This window comes from Artemia franciscana, chromosome 19 (genome assembly GCF_032884065.1).
Source record: "Artemia franciscana chromosome 19, ASM3288406v1, whole genome shotgun sequence".
Taxonomy (NCBI): domain Eukaryota; kingdom Metazoa; phylum Arthropoda; class Branchiopoda; order Anostraca; family Artemiidae; genus Artemia; species Artemia franciscana.
The window spans coordinates 15,945,353-15,964,614 of record NC_088881.1 but is presented as its reverse complement, the minus strand read 5'-3'; the positions used below and the strand labels follow the sequence as shown (position 1 = coordinate 15,964,614).

The 19,262-nt window shown below is 34.8% G+C and overlaps 2 protein-coding genes across 2 annotated transcripts in view; one reads left to right on the top strand and one right to left on the bottom strand.

Moving 5' to 3' along the window:
- Positions 1 to 19,262, bottom strand: part of LOC136039340 (SET and MYND domain-containing protein 4-like) — a 70,469-nt gene extending 51,207 nt beyond the window's left edge. The window contains exons 1-2 of the mRNA XM_065722969.1: positions 19,236 to 19,262; positions 14,771 to 14,811 (exon numbers count right to left, since the gene is read on the bottom strand). Coding sequence (XP_065579041.1) covers positions 14,771 to 14,811; positions 19,236 to 19,247 — 53 coding nt within the window. The 5' untranslated portion in view covers positions 19,248 to 19,262. The remainder of the gene's footprint in view (positions 1 to 14,770; positions 14,812 to 19,235) is intronic.
- LOC136039337 (small ribosomal subunit protein uS2m-like) lies at positions 684 to 12,292 on the top strand. The gene is made up of 5 exons (XM_065722964.1): positions 684 to 748; positions 3,804 to 3,905; positions 4,480 to 4,572; positions 8,011 to 8,149; positions 11,815 to 12,292. Exons 1-5 carry the CDS (start codon positions 742 to 744, stop codon positions 12,212 to 12,214), a joined length of 741 nt encoding a protein of 246 aa, XP_065579036.1. The 5' UTR covers positions 684 to 741; the 3' UTR covers positions 12,215 to 12,292.

Below are 19,262 nucleotides of genomic sequence, written 5' to 3'. Positions count from 1 at the left end.
TCCTGGGGTGGTCTCCACCCACTGCTAAGGATTGCAGCCACCCTGATCGGAATATTTAGTTAGAGGGACCTAATATTCAGAGGCGCGAGGTCAGCAGACAAAGTCTACATCATTCCGGAAGAACTCCACTAACTTTTAATTCAATAATATGACTGATATTCTTCTTAGAATAAATAGGTATCGAAAATAACTTAAATCATAAAATAAATAAAAGTTGGTGTCACTTTGTGTTTTCACAAGCTATTTCTTAGCTCAATTCCTCAACAACTCTTGAAAACAATGGCCTAATCAAAATTTTTAAAGAGGTATAGCCTACTTATAACTTGTCGCACAAGTCCTCTGAAGTGTTGCCCTTTAGATATTTCCCTTTAAAATGGGAATTTTCTAGGGCTTTTGGCAATGAGCCTTTTTATTTCGTTATTTAAAGAAATCTAGCTTTTTCTTTAAATTCTTCTGAATTTTTTTGAAGTTATAGACGGCCATATGAAATAGATATTTTGTTTATTTGACCAACAAGCTAGTGGATGGGGAGTGGAGGGACTTGGAGTGAAAATTCACCTGGGATGCCCCTGAGACCACACAAAGAAAGTAGCATCACACGATCGCCCACCCAGCAACGTTCTTCGGAAGGACTGTCTCCGCATTGTCTCTGGCAAATATGATTTGAGCTAATAGGTAGATGCCAGTATTTAACAGTTTTCTTTCTTAGCCAGATAGAGAAAGTCATAAAATTGTTGAAAAATGAAAGGTAACCTATGCTTCCCCTATCATGGAAAATATTCTCCTCCCCCTCCTCCAGCCTTGTGTAGACTTAGTGTTTTATCTCTGTAAATGAAAGTTAAATTTCTATGTACTACTGTAAAATAAAAAAAAATACTTATAATGTTTTAAAGCACATTGCTTTACCCAGTAAAATTCTAGTTAATTGACTTCTTGCTATCTTGGAAAGGGTTTAGTTTAGGAAAATGAAACTTTCAGGGATGGATCTACAGGCTAAAGTGTGTCCCGGGAAGGTATTTTAAAGTACCTGCATCCACTCCTTCTCCCTCTAAAGTGCCCTGAAATTTGCCTACACAATAGGTCAATACCTATTGAAATTTTGACAAACAACATTTTACCTTAATGTTTAGTTACTAGTTGCTTTTTCTCTGCCTTTAGCTCTGAAAATGCAATTCCTGTTATTTGAGTAGAATTTTGAGCCATATCAATGTTTTTTTTTCAAAATTTAGATGTAGATTCATCTCTGAAAGTTTTATTTTCATAACCTAAACCCTTTCTGAGATAGCAAAAAGTCAATTAACTAGAATTTTACCATAAAAGTCAAATATATAGGCTACAAATTATATAGACCTATATGGAATGAATTTTCCATATGTAAATATCTTCTTTAAATAAATTGAATGGTAAGCATTTGCAGCATAGTTTCCAGTTTAGACAGCTTGTGATGAAACTAAGCAATTACCATCAGGGTAATAAAGGAGTGTAGGCTATGTAATTATGCAAAATTGCCTCCTCTTAGAGTTTGCACAATACATTTTATTCTCCCTCCCCCTCTCTTGAGTTTGCACCACTGGTTGATGCTGCTTTTTGTCTTCTTTCTAAATATACATGTTGCTTCTGTTCCAAATTTTATTTTGAGCCCCTAGAGTGACACCTTGTTCATTATTAGAAAAATTGTTACCAGAAATTATGCAAACAGCCTTAAAACAACCAAAGTACAGGTGCTTGTGTATTATACTGATTACACTCAAGTGAAGCTAGGCTAATCATAATGGAATATACCAAAATTATGAAAAGCAGGCTGCCCATAATGCATTATATTAAATACCAAACCAACTCTATATTTTAAGTGTTTAATTGAAACATACCTCCATAGCTGTTTGTCTCACTCAGGCTAAGCTGATTATCTCCAAGTGGACACAGAGAAGCCAGTTTTAACAGATCAAGAACTACAATGTGGTTGGTATAATGCACAAATACCTTTACTTATCTCACTCCTAAAAGTGCATATTGCTTCACTTTACCTCTCCCCTCTGTAGAGACTTTTTTTCTTTTATATTATTATGTAGCAAATACCAAGAAAGGAGTTATGCTATTGTAGAATATAGTGAGATTATGTTCATCCATAATTATGTATTAATGTTCTTTATAAAGTAATTTTCAGAATTTGGTCACAACATGGTTTTCCACATTTAATGATGCTCTTCTATCAACAAGAGTTGAAATCATGCACAGACAATTTCAAGCCTATTACCTCCAACTTATATCATACCTGCAAGTATTATGCTATTGCAGGGACATACACTTTTGGCTAATACACTTCTCAAATACTTATTTATAAGTAAAAAAAACTTGGTCAATGCATCCTCTCCCCCTTCAAGAATTATACTATTATTCTCTTTTTCTTGTGTCTTCAGCATCTCCTAGTCTAACAAGTATCATGTTAATCCTGCAAATCTTTGCTTTGTAATAACATAGTCTATAAGGTTGGCTACCTTACATCATATGAGTAAATATTAACTTGTTGACGTTTTCTATGACCAAATACTGTATTAGTTGTAACTGGGTTATTGGACCTATAAGATTGTTGCAGTCTATTGTCATTGCTATTTTCTTTCCAAATTTTTGTGAGCTAACATTCCAAATATCTCTATTTGTGCTATTACAGGGACTTAAACTTTTGGTCAGTGCATCCTCTCCCCCTCCAAGGACTATACTATTCTTCTCTTAAATGTATCTTCACCATCTCCTAGTCTAATAAGTATTGTATTGATCCTGCCAGTCTTCACTTTGTAATTCCATAGTCTGTAAAGTTGGCTGTCTTACATCACATGAGTAAATATTAACTTATGGATGTTTTCTATGGCCAAATACTGTATTGGTTGTAACTGGGTTATTGGACCTACAAATTTTTAGCAGTCTATTGTCATTACTATTTTCCTTCCAAAGTTTCCTGAGCTAACATTCCATCTATCCCTATTTGTACCAGCCTGGACTTTAAAGTTCACTAATAATAATACTGGACATCTACCTAAGACCTTGTTTAATTGTTTCTGTAGGAAAAAAAAGTAACCAATTCATTGGCAGTCTATACATAGTATTCTATCTCCTTTACAGCTTGGTAATTCTTCCAAGTGAGATGTATTTATATTCTAGTCATATATCTTTTGAAAGCATTTGGTAATATGGTCCATTGTTAGTTCCTTTTTATAGCTTTAAGATTCAAATTTCCAGTACTTTGGCAAAGATTTTATGTACTTGTTTTTCTGGTTTTGCTGATATTTCTTTCCTTGCATAAGCTAAATAACCAGCTTCTGATTAGCCATTTCAAAAACAGTCTCTCCCAAATGGTTTCTGCTGCTTTTCTGATAGTGACCTTTTGCTTAATTTATATAAATATGAATTATATAATAACTATTATATAATTTAATTTATATATATATTATATATATATATATATATATAATATATATATATATATATATATATATATATATATATATATATATATATATATATATATATATATATATATATCATATGCATACAAACATACAACTTATTTATATATATGTGAAGTCAATAAGGCTTATTCAAAGTAGACCAAAAAATATCAGAAATATCCCAGACTTGCTTTGCTGACACCTTGTGAAATTGTTAAGAAAGAACTCTCAGCCGAAAAAAAGTCTTATGGCTCTTTTTGCTCTCATAGCCCCTCCCTCTTGAATTACCTTTATCTTTTTAATCATGAATATTAATCCTTTCAGTTTATTTTCAAATTAATGTAGTTCAAATTATTCTAGGTATCAGACAAATAGGATGGCAGGCATTGAAGAATCATTCCCGCAAGGTACAAACTCAGGCTGAGCAAGTTCAATTACCACTGACAGATGCTATTGAAAAAAGTAAGTACTGAAATTTCCATTTTTTTTTTTTTTTTTTTTTTTTTTTTTTTTTTTTTTTTTTTTTTTTAATAAACTTTGGAGTACCATCAATTACTGAGGTGATATGCTGCTAGTCTATGGAATTATCCTTTGTATTACCATCTTTAGTGTGATAATTCAAAGACATGATGACAGAAATGCCATGAGATTAAGTTGATGCAAAGAAGTGCCCTCTTAATGTTATAATCTTCTCATATATAATGAAGAATAAGTGATTTGTTACAGTTTTTTCTTTTATACTCATTATTTGTTTTTTTGAATTGATGTTGCTTTTTACTAATTTCTTGGTTGAATGCAAGGGGAAACTATTGTAAGATGTACTAGATCTTCCTATTTAGTCATGAAAGTTAATTTTTGCTAATAACCACTATTGTATTAAATATTTATGTAACTTCAGGTAATTCTCACATTTAAATGATTGATTTAATAATATATTTTAAAATAAATATGTAGATTGTCTGAAATATTCTATCTTTTGTCATACATAATGCAATTTCCTATGTTATAGACAATCTGATGTTTATTTCTCTTTCAGAGCCTTTAATAGACCCTCTCAAATTTCATGATTATTTTGGTGTGAGAAAACTAGTCAAGATTGAAGAGCTTTTCAATGCTAGAGTTCACTTAGGTAAGGATATTACTTCTCATTAATTCTTACATTAATAATTAATCCATGGACTACTTGATCTTATCAGTGTTTCATTCTAGCCTCTTATATCTGTTCTTTTATTGACAAAAGCAGCTTCTGTTGGCTTAATTCATTTTCAACTACCAGCAGAGCCTTTCAGGCAACAGAAATACAAAAAAGTGTATTCTCTCTTGTGAGGATGGGAGCTTACTGACTGATTAGATGATGGGGAATTACTCACTTTAGGTAACTATTGTATATAGTCAAGGGATTGTTTTCAGATTAGCGAGTGACTGGGAGTTATTGACGGTTGCATATTCTATAAAGAAAGATGACGTTGGCCAAGACAATATTGAGAGCCATGCTGGACCCCAGGATAAAATACTCAGCTTTTGATGATTTTAGGGGGAGGGATGTGGCTCGTCGCTCTAAAGCATTGATATTAGATTTTACTGGTTTTCCCCAGAAACAATTATGTACAATTTCATGTAGTTCACTCTTTTTTTTTGCTGTTTGGCGTATTTTCCCCGCCTCTGAAATAAATTCTTATTTGAAAAGTGCAAATATCTTTACTTGTTGGAAGGTTTCAATTGCTCATTCTATATATTCTAGAAACGTGAAAAGCTAATTTCTGAAACGGAAACAGAACCGTTACCATAACATTTTGATAATCGAGGATACAGACAAAAATATGGAGATAAACTGGAGATACTAGGATAACAATGAAATGGATATATTAAAAGTGAAATAGATATAGATTAGTTGTCACAATATATTTTTGTACCTACAGCGAAAGGGTGGCTCATTTCGTAATTTGAAAGGGAATTGAATATTTGATTTTTTCAGCTCTCTGCATAAGTAATTTTTATTTTGGGATTTACATAAGAAAAGTTCGTAAAAATTGCAGTTTGTGGCTTAATAGTTTGTTTTCAGCTTGGTATATTGTACATACAACTAATTTTCGTAATATTTGAGGTGGAGGCTGTTAAACTTTTTTTTTGCCCAGGGTTGATCTCGCCTTCCCTCAAATGAAGTAAATGCGTGTATTTAATGTAACTTAATTATAGAGATCCACTAAATAATCTTTTGTACTTGCCAAGTTTTTCTTAAAAAAAAGTAGTAGCAGTGGATTTTAGGCACAACAAAATAGAAGGAAAAGTTATTAGCATATCCAAAATTTACGACATGAGTATATTTTGAATTTTTAACGATATTGCCGGAATTTATCCTTAGAATAGATCTTACAGCAAATTGTAGAATCATTTTGACCAAAAAGGGGAAGGCAATGCTGGGGCAACTATTCAAAATGCTTCTTCGTTAAACATGAGATATTTATCAATCTTTTGGTGTCTTATTATGATTATTATATGGAAAATATAGTTGTCATCGAGTATTCCTCTTTAATTTTCACTTTGTTTTGGCTCAATTCCAATAAAATTTCCGAATTTCGATTTAATCCCCGAAACGTCCTATCTGACGTTTTCAAGTTTCTGAAACAATTACCAAAGACCATTTGCTGAGCGGAATTCAAAGGGAGGATCTGCACAGTATGTATGTTCAATAATATGCATCAGTTAAATTTCCAAATGTGGAATTAGAACCCACTTCATATATGTGCGAGATGCTGTTGCTTCTGTATTGTATGATGATAGTGAGTAAATGTAAATATCTTTCTTTTCATTTTTCCAGACTCTGAATTATGTCACAGGTATATCATTGCTGTTACACCCGGAGGTCGTATCTGACATTTTCAAATTTCTGAAATAATTACTAAAAACCCTTCATTGAGCTGAACGCAAAGGAAAAAATCGGCACAGTGTGTATGTTCAATCATACTTCAACTCTTCTGATCTACATCACTACAAATTGTTTCTTTGAGGATAGTTTAGTAAAGTGTTTTGGCAAATACCTCAGAGGCGCAAAAATGTCTAATACTAACTTTGGACATAACAGCGACGATATGTCATAATCTCTTTTAACTATATATCGTCCATCTGATATCAAAATCCATTTACTACATTAGATTCTAAAACTAAAATATAAACGGCGGTCTTAAGATTATCTTCTCCACAAATTGTAACAGCTACTGCTATATTCAGATCTGGAAAAACGTCAAATAACTCTGATTTGGTTTAAACTGCTACTACTGCTAACAACTCACTGCAGCATCAATCCGGTTAATGCCAACACAGCTACATGCGCCCCTCCCCCATCCTAATCTATTCAAAGCCTCCCTCTTTACACCCTGCCAAGAATTTCCCGTTTCTCTTAAATCTGCTTATGACGTCCTTCCACCTCATTCGGAGGCAACCTGACTTGCTTTTTGCTTGGCCCTAGGTTGGCCAACAAGGAGGTTCTTTGGCAACCTCTCACCCCTGATTCACATTTGTTCTTGCCATCTAAACCATTCTATCATTGTAGCTCAAGAAAGCGGAATTGGACCACATTTTCCTTATAACTTACTACTTGAGTTCCGCTCAGTCAGTCGGCTACCCACAACAGCCTGTAGGTAATTTCTGCTAGCAAATTCTCCATCTTTCGGGATGCTAATATTTTAGGATTATACTTGATCATTGTAACTTCCAATATTCTATTCTTGGTACACATACCTATCTTCCTATTATTCCAAACTTTTTTTCAGCTGTGGAAACCAACTTTCTGCCATCATATTGCATGATGCCTTTTAACTTCAAACAACTATTGCTTAAAAATCTTTCTTGCTCAGGATATGCTTTATATAAATCTAGAGAGAAAAATAAGTGTGGACGCTCTAACTATGGAGCATGCAGCAAACTGTGGACAAGATACAGGACTTCTACGACTCTCGATTTTTTTTTTTGGGGGGGGGGGTTCTCTGATAGGAAGTTGGATTTTCTGAAAATTCCCTGAAGATTAGCGTTGAAAAAAAAACTAATATTTTGTATTTTGTGTTGTAGTTCCTGTATCTACGAACGTTCGTTAATTTTTTGGGGAAATTTCAGAGGGCGTAATTTTCTTTTTGGGAAATTCAGAAAAAATGACAGTGGAAGCACTGAGATACAAAACCGTAAATCATGCGACTGTGGAAAGACGCCTAGGGTCTGTGAGATAAATCTAATATCAGCTAATAGGTAGCCTAAATTATTTTAATGGCAGTGGGGTACCACCAATTCAAGATCTGTTACTGCTTGAAATACAGTGGATGTTTTTTCAGACCAGTTGTCGTCAAAGGATCAATGACATGATGAATATGCCTCGGGCACAAGAAGATAAATATGTGGGATGGAAAGCTAAAACTTCTTAAAATATGATTCCTTGGGTAATTTGTGAGTGATTGAACTTAGTTTCTTTTCTGACTATACTCTTGCTTGTAAGTATATTCACTTGTTTAATATGAAGAAGAACAAAATAAATTTTTCAACACAAGTTGCTATTAAAGCTATCGTTTTTCTTTTTCAGGTCATAAAGAAGGAACATTGAACCCTAAAATGGTCCCTTTTACATATGGAACAAGACTTGGTCACTTAATTATTGATCTGAATCAAACAGCTGAGCTTCTCAGCGATGCTCTCAATTTTATGGCACATATAGCTTATAGGTAAACTTGTGTTATAATTTTACTCTTATTTCTTACGAAGGGAATTACCTAAAACCTCTGTTTTACTTTGTAATCAAGTATCTTCTGTGCAGTTAAGTCATCAATTGATAATTGGGTATTTCAATATTTAATTATACACCCCCCCCCCTATTTTTGAGCTTTAGTATTCCACAGTAGGAAGAATTCATAGGTTTTTGAGTAATTCTTAGATTTTGTTACTTTAGCAAAACTTTTTTCACCTTTTAATCTCGCATTATCCTGAATGTAGAATCCCTATTTCTAAAAAATAGGAAGTAAATAAAAACAGAAGAAAGCCTTGAAAAGAAGTCATGAAAATCAGTTTCTATTGACTTCTATAAAGAAGAAAAAACAGGAGATGATTTAAACTTGACAATAAACTAAACAAAAATGTGCCCAAGTGATATTACTTTTTTTTGCACCCTTTTGTATGTTCAGCAATTTCCCCACCTCAACAGTTTTAGAGCTTTCTCTTTCGCATAAGCGTGCTGAGTCTTACTTCTAGCATTTAAACTTAAGTAGCAGATGATATTTGAGTTAACTAAAGATGAAATTAAAGATCCATCGCTACGAATCTGGGTTATGCGCGACCATTTCAGGTCTGAGGCCTTAAAGTGAACAGTGCAGAATATCTTAGTTGTGACATTGAAGCTCTGCAAAACGTGCTTCAAAAATCAGACTCGGTGCGAATTATGTGTCATTAGTCCGCTTCGAAGTCGCTGAAAATTCCGCCTCTCCGTGAGCAGAGATACGAACTTATCCTCAAGTTTGGACTCTCACTATTCACGAGTCAGAAGCATCGTTCGCTGTCGGCATTTTCTTGTCCCCGAAACAGAAATGAAATCAAACCACTGAGGTGCCGCACCGATCGTTTTATGGACTCATGTTCCTTTTTTCTTTGTCAGTGCATTTAATTGTTCTTAATTCATTCCCCTTATAATTTATTGATATTGTAAAAATAGCATAATTTAATTGCAGTCTAGGCCAAAATTACGAAAGCTTTTTTATTAAATGGATCTTGAAACCTATTTCTCTCCAGAATGTCTGTTTTTCAAATTATTTTTGTTAATTTCATTAATTAATATTATGGTAATTATACTTTTATATAATTATTGTTATTATATTAATTAAAATTTACTAATTAATATTGAATATTTTTATTTAATTTTCAAATTAATGATAAAGTCGTAGTTTAGCCTTAGTGTAACGGCAAAGGTAGAATTACGGCATTGGACTTTACAGTCTGTACCGGCGGTGCTGATCTCCTTTTCATGGCCCTTCAGACAGGAAGTGTAATGGAGGGTTGTGGGCCAACCATCCTGTGGTTGGCCCCCACTGTAGAGAAAAGCAATCTGTAGAGAATTAGCCCCTTAATGTAGAGAAAAGTAGGTTAAACCAGATACTATGATTATGGGAAACCAATGAGACTGGAAACCCAAAATTATTTTTGACATTGACATTCTGTATGTAACCCGTATAAACCTAATGTTAATAATAAAAAAAAAACTTGTAGATTAAAACATTATTTTTGTATTATCTTTGCGTCAAATATTGAGAACCTCGGTATTGTATTGATCAAATAAATTTGGACAGTTTATTTCTAAAAAAGAAGGAATTTGAATTGAATACTAGATGATAAAGAACCGTTAACTTCTAAAAAGGACATCAATTTAAAAAAAATAAAAATGCTGCATTCCAATTTTTTTTACATATATGTTTTGTTTTATTTTACCCTACAAAAAGTAAGCTTCAGCTCTTATCCAGGGACATGACCAACGGGGTTTTTTGCTCCTTTTTTTTTAGAAAGAAAATAGATTCCTTTTTGTTTTTTATACTACTAAACCCATCTACGTTACAAGACCTAAACCTGGTCAACTATTTTCTAGTAAAGTGTGAATGCACAATGCCTCATATTTCCTGGATGTAAAATATAAACTGGTGTTTTTGAGTTTGTGTGTAAATATTTTTGCTAGTTAGGTCCTAGGTGTAGAGCAACGAATGTATTCAGTCATTATACCGAAAATAAGTGTCTAAAAATGTGTCCATCTCGAAATCGGTAAGCTTACCGATTTACAACACCCGATTTGCTTTCAGTAAGCTGGAAGAATTTTTATTTCAGTTTACTATTTATGTTTGGTATTAAGAAAATAAAAAGCCTTTCAAGCACGAGTGAAGAGTGATGGAACAAATTACTAAAAACTTGAGGGGGCGTTACTACCCTAAGATCTCACTTGACAAGTTCATTTGGTTGTTCTAATTTTAGTAAAATAACAGATTTTCGATTTTCAGGTCTTCCGAGGACATGAAAATGCTTCTTTTTTAACTTAGACCGACCTAACTTTTGTAGTTACTGATTGGGTATCTTCTGTATTGTAGTAATTTTCTAATTAATTATTTATAGCCGCTTGAATGTTGCGAGGTTTGACAGGGGCAACATAACATTTCTTATTCAGGATGATTTTTGCTCCTTTTAAGTTTTAATAGCACTCTTCTTCAATTACATTTTAGAATTTTTTTTTTTTTAATTGTTTTGTTTTTAATATTTCATGTAAATTTGGTTTTGTCTTATCCCATAAAATAGGGGGGTTACCCTCATTTGCAAGGGCCAATTCTGTACTTTCAATACCGAATTTTCATATTTGCTTCACTGGAAACTGGTATTAATTTATTTGGGTTGATTGCTTGACGCTAAAGTAATGGAGCAATAACTAATATGGTAAGTTTTTAAAAAAGTTCCAAACTTGGTAATTTTTTTTAAATATTTAGGTAAAATTTGGGGAAAAGCTTTGGTAGTGCGATAAATTTTGTTCTCATTGGAATATTAAAACAAAAGCAATGCTCTTATTTAACGTTTAGATATTTGGAAAATCAAACGAAATGTTGTGCAACAAAAATTAATATTGGATATTGTTCCGTCTTTTGCTACAATCATCTGCTATATATAAGGATGTCTTGGGGGGGGGGGGGAGTTTTGTCAATATTAATATGCGATTATCCTTTGTTTTCCACCGTGGATCAAGGATTTGACCATGACAATTCCGACGGTGCACTTTTTATTTTGGTTCGCTGTTGTTTTTTTTTCAATATCTTTCATGCTCTAAAAAGTTCGCGATTATAAGCTACTATTAAGTTGAACTTCAGTAATAGTTACCACTTTGAAATCAGCGTTGATTGACACTTTTTTGGGTACTTATTATTAAACGAAAAACACCCAAGAAGTGAAATAGTTTAATCCTATTGAAATAACCTTCATATAATCTTTAGTTCATATAATAATATAATTTGCGCTATATATTTGCATATTAGGGGAGGGGGTGTAAAATATTTGGAAAGCGCCCCTAACCTATCCTCCCCCCCGCTAATGTGTAAATATATAGCCCAAACTATTCAAGTCCAATGCATTCTATCACCCGTCACTTGTTATCGTTGCTATGAAACCAATTTTCTGATATATAACCTCAGCGTAATTCTTGAGGGGGTCTCGTTTAATTAACAAGTACCCTTTTTTGCATTAAACAGTATCTTTGAAAAAATACTTTTTAATTTTCGGTTGCTATAAGTTGAGGTCGGCTATTAACATGGTTGAAGCTAATGCTACAACCTTGATCTATTTTATGTCCCTATTACTCACTTTTTTATGTTTCTAGGGATGGCATTATCTTATTCGTAAATCATTATCCCCAACACACAATGCTGATTGAAGAAACTGCAAGGAAATGTGGCGAATTCGCTTTTGCAAGAGAATGGAGGATAAATATGTTTACAAATGCAACAAATATTTATGGTGGAGTCACAAGACTACCAGATTTGTGCATATTATTATCGACATTGGATCCGATGATGAGAGACCATTTAGCTATTTTAGATTGTGCCAAAATGGGTATCCCATCCATTGGAATTGTTGATACCAACTCAGATCCTAATTTAATCACTTATCCCATTCCTGGGAATGATGATTCCCCATCTTCTGTTAATCTATATTGTAAATTGTTTGTTGAAGCTATTTTAGCAGGGAAAGCAAAAAGGAAAGAACAAGGGCTTTCATAAAACCACCAGTGTTCAGCATGTTATTTATTTTGATTTTATGTTAGATTGAAATATCTAAATAGATTTTTTTTTTCTTCATGAAGTTTTTGTTTGTAGCTTCGAAAGAGTAGGTCTAGTTTAAAATAGTTTTAAGGGAACTCGGAAACCTGGAAAATTAATCTTGACTAAGTTAGGTTACATTAGGCTATTATTATTTTAAGTTTTCAAAGTCCGTTATTTCTTGGGTATTTAATTTATCTAGCCATGACGCCTTCTTGAAAAATTGACGGTTATTTCTTAAGTTTTTTTACTTTTTATCCAGGCACGTACAGGGGTTTCCTATTTCGTGCTCCCTGTCCCGAAATTCCGGGTTTTTTAAGACTATTCTTATGTTTTCTTATGTTTCCTTTATAAAATTCAGCTTACCCATTAAATAGTTTCGGCTGTTTATTTTGTGTCTCATTTGTTTTCATTCGTTTCAAGTTTCATTTTAAATTTCCAGCTATTAGTCAAATTTGGACTTTGGTCTTTAATTGAACTCTCGGCAATATTCAAGTTTCAATCGTATCTATAGTACAATATTAGTGGTTCACTGCTGCTTTTCTGCTGAAAGAGGTTAGTTCCGTGGAAACTGGTAATTTTACGCATTTGCCGCAGACTCTATATTTCCTTAGGAAGCAAATATTTAACATGATGATGCTTATCAGACTTGTCCGGTTTTTACACTACGCGCGCAATTTTCTATGTCAAGTCGTTAAGTTACGCTGCGTTAAGTACAACCTTTCGCGCTTAAACAAGTCCTTTCACACTAGACGGACATAAGAATCGATAAAACCATCATAACCATCGTCAAGATCATCATAATCAAATTACTAAAAAATTAGAAATTTGGAATGACGATGGGGAGTCAAAGCCTGATCATGCACGAAAGGACTTTTGGGTAGACTTCTGGCTTATCTTGCATCTTTAACCATTATACTTATCGTCTTCTCACTCCTCCCATGTTTTTTCAAGAAGAAACCGCTATTTGTAGCTTGCTTTTTATGAATTGGAAGTGACTAGGCGGGGGGGGGATAATTTCAATTCATTGCTTTTTGGACCAGGGTCCCATAATCGTAAAACATGATGCGGGATTAAAAGTTATCATGAATATTTTGTTCTTATTTTTATGTGAAAACCATGTTTCTTGAAGCAAATTCCCGGAAATGATATTCAGGCCGAATTGAAATTAAACTAAATTGAAATTGAACACCTTTTTTCTTTCTTTTTTTTCAAATGAAAGCAAATAAGGATATTAAAAGTTTTGAAAGGCAAGCAATAAGTAAAACACTGGTATTCATCAGCTGGCCACATTTTCAGCTTTTTCCATTTCAACAAAACGTTAATTGAACTTCAAATTAAAGAATGAGGGATTTAGGCGCAGTCCTCCTTATCTACAGAATAATTACTATTCGTTTTGAACTTCAACGCTGATTTTTTTCTTTCATTTGAAAGACTAGTCTATTCTAGTTTAATTATTAGAAAAGTCCATGCTTTCTTTTCAAACAGTTCGTGGTAACGAACTGTAGTAAGGAGCGACCCGGCTCAATAGTAACCAAAACTCTAAAAAATTGAATTTTGATATCAATAGCTACATCAAAAGAATCGCATTTTAATGCTGATTTTAAACATATAAGTTTCATCAAGTTTAGTTTCACCCATCAAAAGTTACGAGCCTGAGAAAATTTGCCTTATTTAAGAAAATAGGGAGAAACACCCCCTAAAAGTCGTAGGATCTTAACGAAAATGACACCATCAGATTCAGCGTATCAGAGAACCCTACTATAGAAGTTTCAAGCTCCTATCTACAAAAATGTGGAATTTTGTATTTTTTGCCAGAAGACAAATCACTGGTGCGTGTTTTGTCACCCATCTGATTTTAGTGGGGTTTTTTTTCCCAGGGGTCATCGTATCGACCAAGTGGTCCTAGAATGTCGCAAGAGGGCTCATTCTAACGGAAATGAAAAGTTCTAGTGCCCTTTTTAAGTGACCAAAAAAATTGGAGGACATCTAGGCCCCCTCCCTCGCTCATTTTTTTTCCCAAAGTCAGAGATAGCCATTTTGTTCAGCATAGTCGAAAACCATAATAACTATGTCTTTGGGGATGACTTACTCCCCCACAATCCCTGGGGGAGGGGCTGCAAGTTACAAACTTTGACCAGTGTTTACATATAGTAATGGTTATTGGGAAGTGTACAGACGTTTTCAGGGGGATTTTATTTTGTTTGGGGGTGGGGCTGAGAAGAGGGGGCTATGTTGGAGGATCTTTCCTTGGAGGAATCTGTCAAACGCTGAAGTTTGACTCTTTGCCACGATTCTACTTTTTAAAACAATTAAAAGCTTTAGCGTAAAGAGCGAGGGATTGCGGAGGGGACAACCCATTTCATATACGGAGTAATTTCTGTTCGTTTTAAGTTTTAATGTCGCTCCTTACTTTCAGCTAAAAAAATTAGTTTTTTTTTATTTAATTCTACCAAACGCAATGGCCATTGCAAATCTGAAACCAGGTAGTAAGACAAATAAGAAAATGTGTTCTACCTTAAAGAAAACGGCGCTATTCGTCTCATTTCCGTTATTTCCTGAAAATGAAGGATCCTTATTACCGTTATTGGTCAATTAAGATAATGGACTACACTAATTCAGACATTGTTAAAACCCTTCAAAGGGGTACGGTACACTTCATAAGTACGAAAAGTCCTTATTTGATCTTACCGCTGTAAGGAAAAGATAAATTCTTGTCATTCACTCCCTCAGATGGCCGTAGTTATAGGATGTCAAGTATGGCTGAATTGATTAAATTGATTTCGGAATATTAAACAGATCAGAACAGCCAAATAACAACAAATAATTTCCCGAGTGTAAATGTGTTGACAAAATCACCAGCAGCTCCTGGAAACTTATGGCTACTGTAGAAAATTTAACGTTGGAAAGAAATGACTGCTCAGGTTTTGACCTGAGTTGTCTCATAGGAGCTAAAACACAAATACTACTATTGGTGAGAGAATTTTCACAAGGGAGACGGCAATCAGTTTACCCTTTTGTTTGCAGAAGATACCTGCTCTGAGTGGTCAGAATTAACCTGTGGATGCCCCCAAGGAACGAAATTAGCTGATCTTTTATTTCTTGCCGTTGTCAACACTATCCTTGGAGAATTTGAAGAGCGTTTCAAGTTTGTTGATGACTTATCTGCACTTCTCAAATATATAGTCGAAAATGTAGTAATAAAGCAGCAGTCCGACCCGACTTTCTTCACATACTTCATCAACCAGTGTAAGTCGAATAGTCTACAAGTGAATGAACAGAAATTAAAAGTTTTACGATTTAATCCATTTAAGCGAGATATCACTATCCCAGATGGTCTGTTTCCAATTTTTTCCTCTGCAACAAACCTAGGCGTAACATTTACAAGTGACTGCTCGTTTAAGCTGCATGTAGACAATATTGTGCACAAGGGTCACTATTCAATCCAGAGTTTAACAAGTATGCGCAGGTTAGGCTTCTCTGATCGTCAGCCCCTCCTGGTGTATACAACCTACATCAGGCCTTTCCTCGAGTATTGCTGTCCCGTTTGGGGTCCCCAAACTCAGAACATAGCTTACATGGCAGATGAACTAGAACATGTCCAAAAACGCGCTACTAGAATAATACTTGGACTCAGTTTCAGCAGCTACGAAAGTGCCCTTGAGCTCTTGAATTTGCCCAGCTTATTCGATCGAAGACATGAGCTAATAATGAAATTTGGGAAACCCTTATTAACAAATGCGAAGCACCGATCCATACTTCCACCATCCACATCAATCAGCAGACATACTAGGCATTACAACAAACTAGAACCAGTCAAGTGCCGTACGAACAAATTCGCAAACTCCTTTGTACCATATTTCGTAAGAGCATTTAACAAGTGTTAATTGTAATTTTGTGATTGTAAAAGTAGCGTAATTTAGCGTTCATTTTTGAGTGCTACGATAGCTATTTAAATAAACGAATACGTGTCAAAACGACAAAAAAAGCCCCTCGTTTGATCGTTCTCAATGCATACATAACATGTATGCGCCACACGTTGCAATTGATATGGACATAGTTCTTGCTCTGCAGAAGCTCTCGGCACGATTCTTTCTTTTACCTGTGAAAAGTGCTTAAACCAGGGTAATAAGAACTACTCAAAATGGCCCAGTACAAATATATCTATTCAATTCAGTAGCTTTGTTATCAGTCAAGCCTCTCAGACTAAACTAGAGTATCCTCAGTCCCTTCATACAGATGGAGAGACTCATACAACTGATCATACCTCCGATCGACGTCTTTTCAGATTTCACATAAGTGTAAGCTGCAGAAAGGCGGAGAATTGTACGTTTCTCCATGTTTGCCTGGATTTTTAAAGGCAGGTGCCATGACGAGTGTTGTTTTCTGCCACACAAATCTCTGCATAATAGTTTGCTCATGGCTTTGGTTTCATGAATGTGCATCTGACTTCCCGCAGAAGGAGGCAGCTACTTTCCAAGACTGAATTGCAAAGTCCAAAAAACGGGAAGTGAAAAAATGCGCCTCTGCTGATGCAGGGCTGCCAAAAACAGCCTTATCCAGTCCCTCTTATCAGCTTGAATCTCAAGCCGCCTGTCTTAAATCATCCTAAGCTCATCACTCCTCCGTCTTACGAGCCACCCTCCCTTGAAACCCTGTTGAAACTGGCAAGAACCAACATTAGCCAGTCTTCCGCCTATTCGTTCAGTCCAAACAATCGACCTGGTTGGAATTTTAATGAAATCAAAAATTCACCCACCCTTCAAACCATGCTTTCCGTGTTTCTCAACTGAACCGATTCAGTGTGCATGCAAGCAAATTCGAGACTGCAGTGTAAAGCCCTTAATTCATCCCTATTCATTTCCGAAAATACTATGTCAAATATCCGATCAATTATGAACAAAATGGAAGCGGTCGAACTATGCTTGATATTGCTTGCATCCGTGAATAGTGGTCAGCGACTGAAGAGTATGTTACATTTGAGGGATATGATACCTATTTCAAACCAAGAATAACACCCAATGATATTACAGTAACACATGGTGGTAGTGTTGATATTATTCGTCGATCACCTATAAAAAATAGAGGTCTCATTTTCAGCAATATACGAAATTTTCGAAGTCTTATGGTTGTGGTGTAGACCTAAGAGGCTACCTAAGGAAGTGGCATCACCGATGATGCATGTTGTTTACTATCCACCTCGTGACCCTTATCATAAAGACCTTGTGAATTACTTACTGAATTACACTGACAATGTACGATCCTTTTATACTAACGCTGATATCATAATGTCTGGCGACATTAAGGACTTGGATCCCAAATGGGTAAGCAATTCACTGTCACTTGACCAGATTGTTAGCGTGCCAACAAGAGGTAACCGTATGTAAAATCTCATCTTTAGCAACTGTCCGGAATATTACAATACCCCAGTTACATTATCCCCCCCCCCATTAAGTATGAGTGACCACCTGTGTGTTGCTTGGGTACCTAATCATTTTATCTCAAACACACAAAATAGTGTGTTGTACACACCCTACACACCTGAGGAAGTAAATTTCTACAAGATATGGCTCAAAAATCGTGACTGGCGTGACATCATCCGTATAATTTGTAGGGAACTGTTTGAAAAATGCTATGAGATTTCCCCCCCCCCCCAAAAAAAAAAGGATATGTGAAACGAAACAAAAACATTGGATTACACAAGATACTCGGGATCTGATAAAATTGAGGAATGAATTGCATTTAACTAGACGTGAGGAAAATTTCAAAAGGTTAATAAATACAATTGTGAACAAAATAAGATGTTAACGTAAACAGTATGGTTCAGAAATAATAAGCAAAATATATCAATCAAACCCAAAGAAGTTCCATCTTACAGTTCAGAATATTATCGGTAAAAAAGTGACCAAAGTTGAAGTTAAGAGATAATGATGGTAAGCCCCTGCTAGCGACTGGGATTCATGAATTTTGTGCATCAATTTGTAAAATTCGTCCGCGACTAACAATATTGCCACCTAATAACTCAGTTTCAAATATCCCTATCCTTGAGATTAGTTCAGTTGTTAAGGAGTTGAAAGCACTTGATCCACATAAATCTAGTTAACCAGGTGATATACCGATTAAATTGATTATTGAGTGTGCCAATCTTTTATCTACTCCTTTAACGGCAATTTATAACCTATGTTTTATTGATAGTGTTTTCCCTAGTATTTTTAAACCGGCGTATGTTACCCCAATCTCTAAATACAAAGCCCTAAGGACATTGCTGATACGAGGCCAACTTCGAAAACACCGGTTCTTTCAGAAGTGTTTGACAGTTTTGTTTTTGATTGTTTATTTGAGGATATAAAAGATAAAACAGATTCCCAACAATTCAGATTTAGACCCGTGCATAGTACTGTTCATTATTTGGTTGCATTATTGGATACCATCCTTAAACATTTAGAAAAAAAAATGGGGCTTATGTTGATGAAATGTTTCTCGATATATTTAAGGCTTTTGATAGTTTCGACAGTGATATAGTAGTGGAAGAAGCCAAGGTTATGAGTGCCCGTCCATTTGTTCTACGTATGTTTGCTAGTTTTCTTTTTAAAAGATCTCAATTATGTCTAACTCCCTAATCTTGAGCCATCTGGATTTTTATATATTGTTTGTGGTTCGCCACAAGAGAATAAATTAGATCCACCTCCTTTTCTAATTGTTTTCATCGTATTTGAGCAACAGTTCTTGAGCATTTTAAAAACAATGATGATTGATTTGTCTTATCACTGCTACTAAGCCCTCCAACTACTGAACAGTCTGACTTGACGAGAATTTTTAATGACCTAAAAATTAAGAAAGGTAAAACTTACGGTCAGCAAAAGAGCTCTTCTCTTATTTCCCCACTACCGACAAAGAAAACCTAAATACTTGGGAGTACCTTTGGACGAAGATTTAAGATGGAACTCGTACATTGACTATCTGACTAAAAAAGGCACCTCACTTTTACATTCATTCTCCAACCTGAAGA

Excerpts from the sequence above, each read along its gene's own strand:
- LOC136039337 (XM_065722964.1), top strand. Across the intron at positions 3,906-4,479 it reads GACAGATGCTATTGAAAAAA|AGCCTTTAATAGACCCTCTC; the intron begins GTAAGTACTGAA and ends TTTCTCTTTCAG. Across the intron at positions 4,573-8,010 it reads CAATGCTAGAGTTCACTTAG|GTCATAAAGAAGGAACATTG; the intron begins GTAAGGATATTA and ends TTTCTTTTTCAG.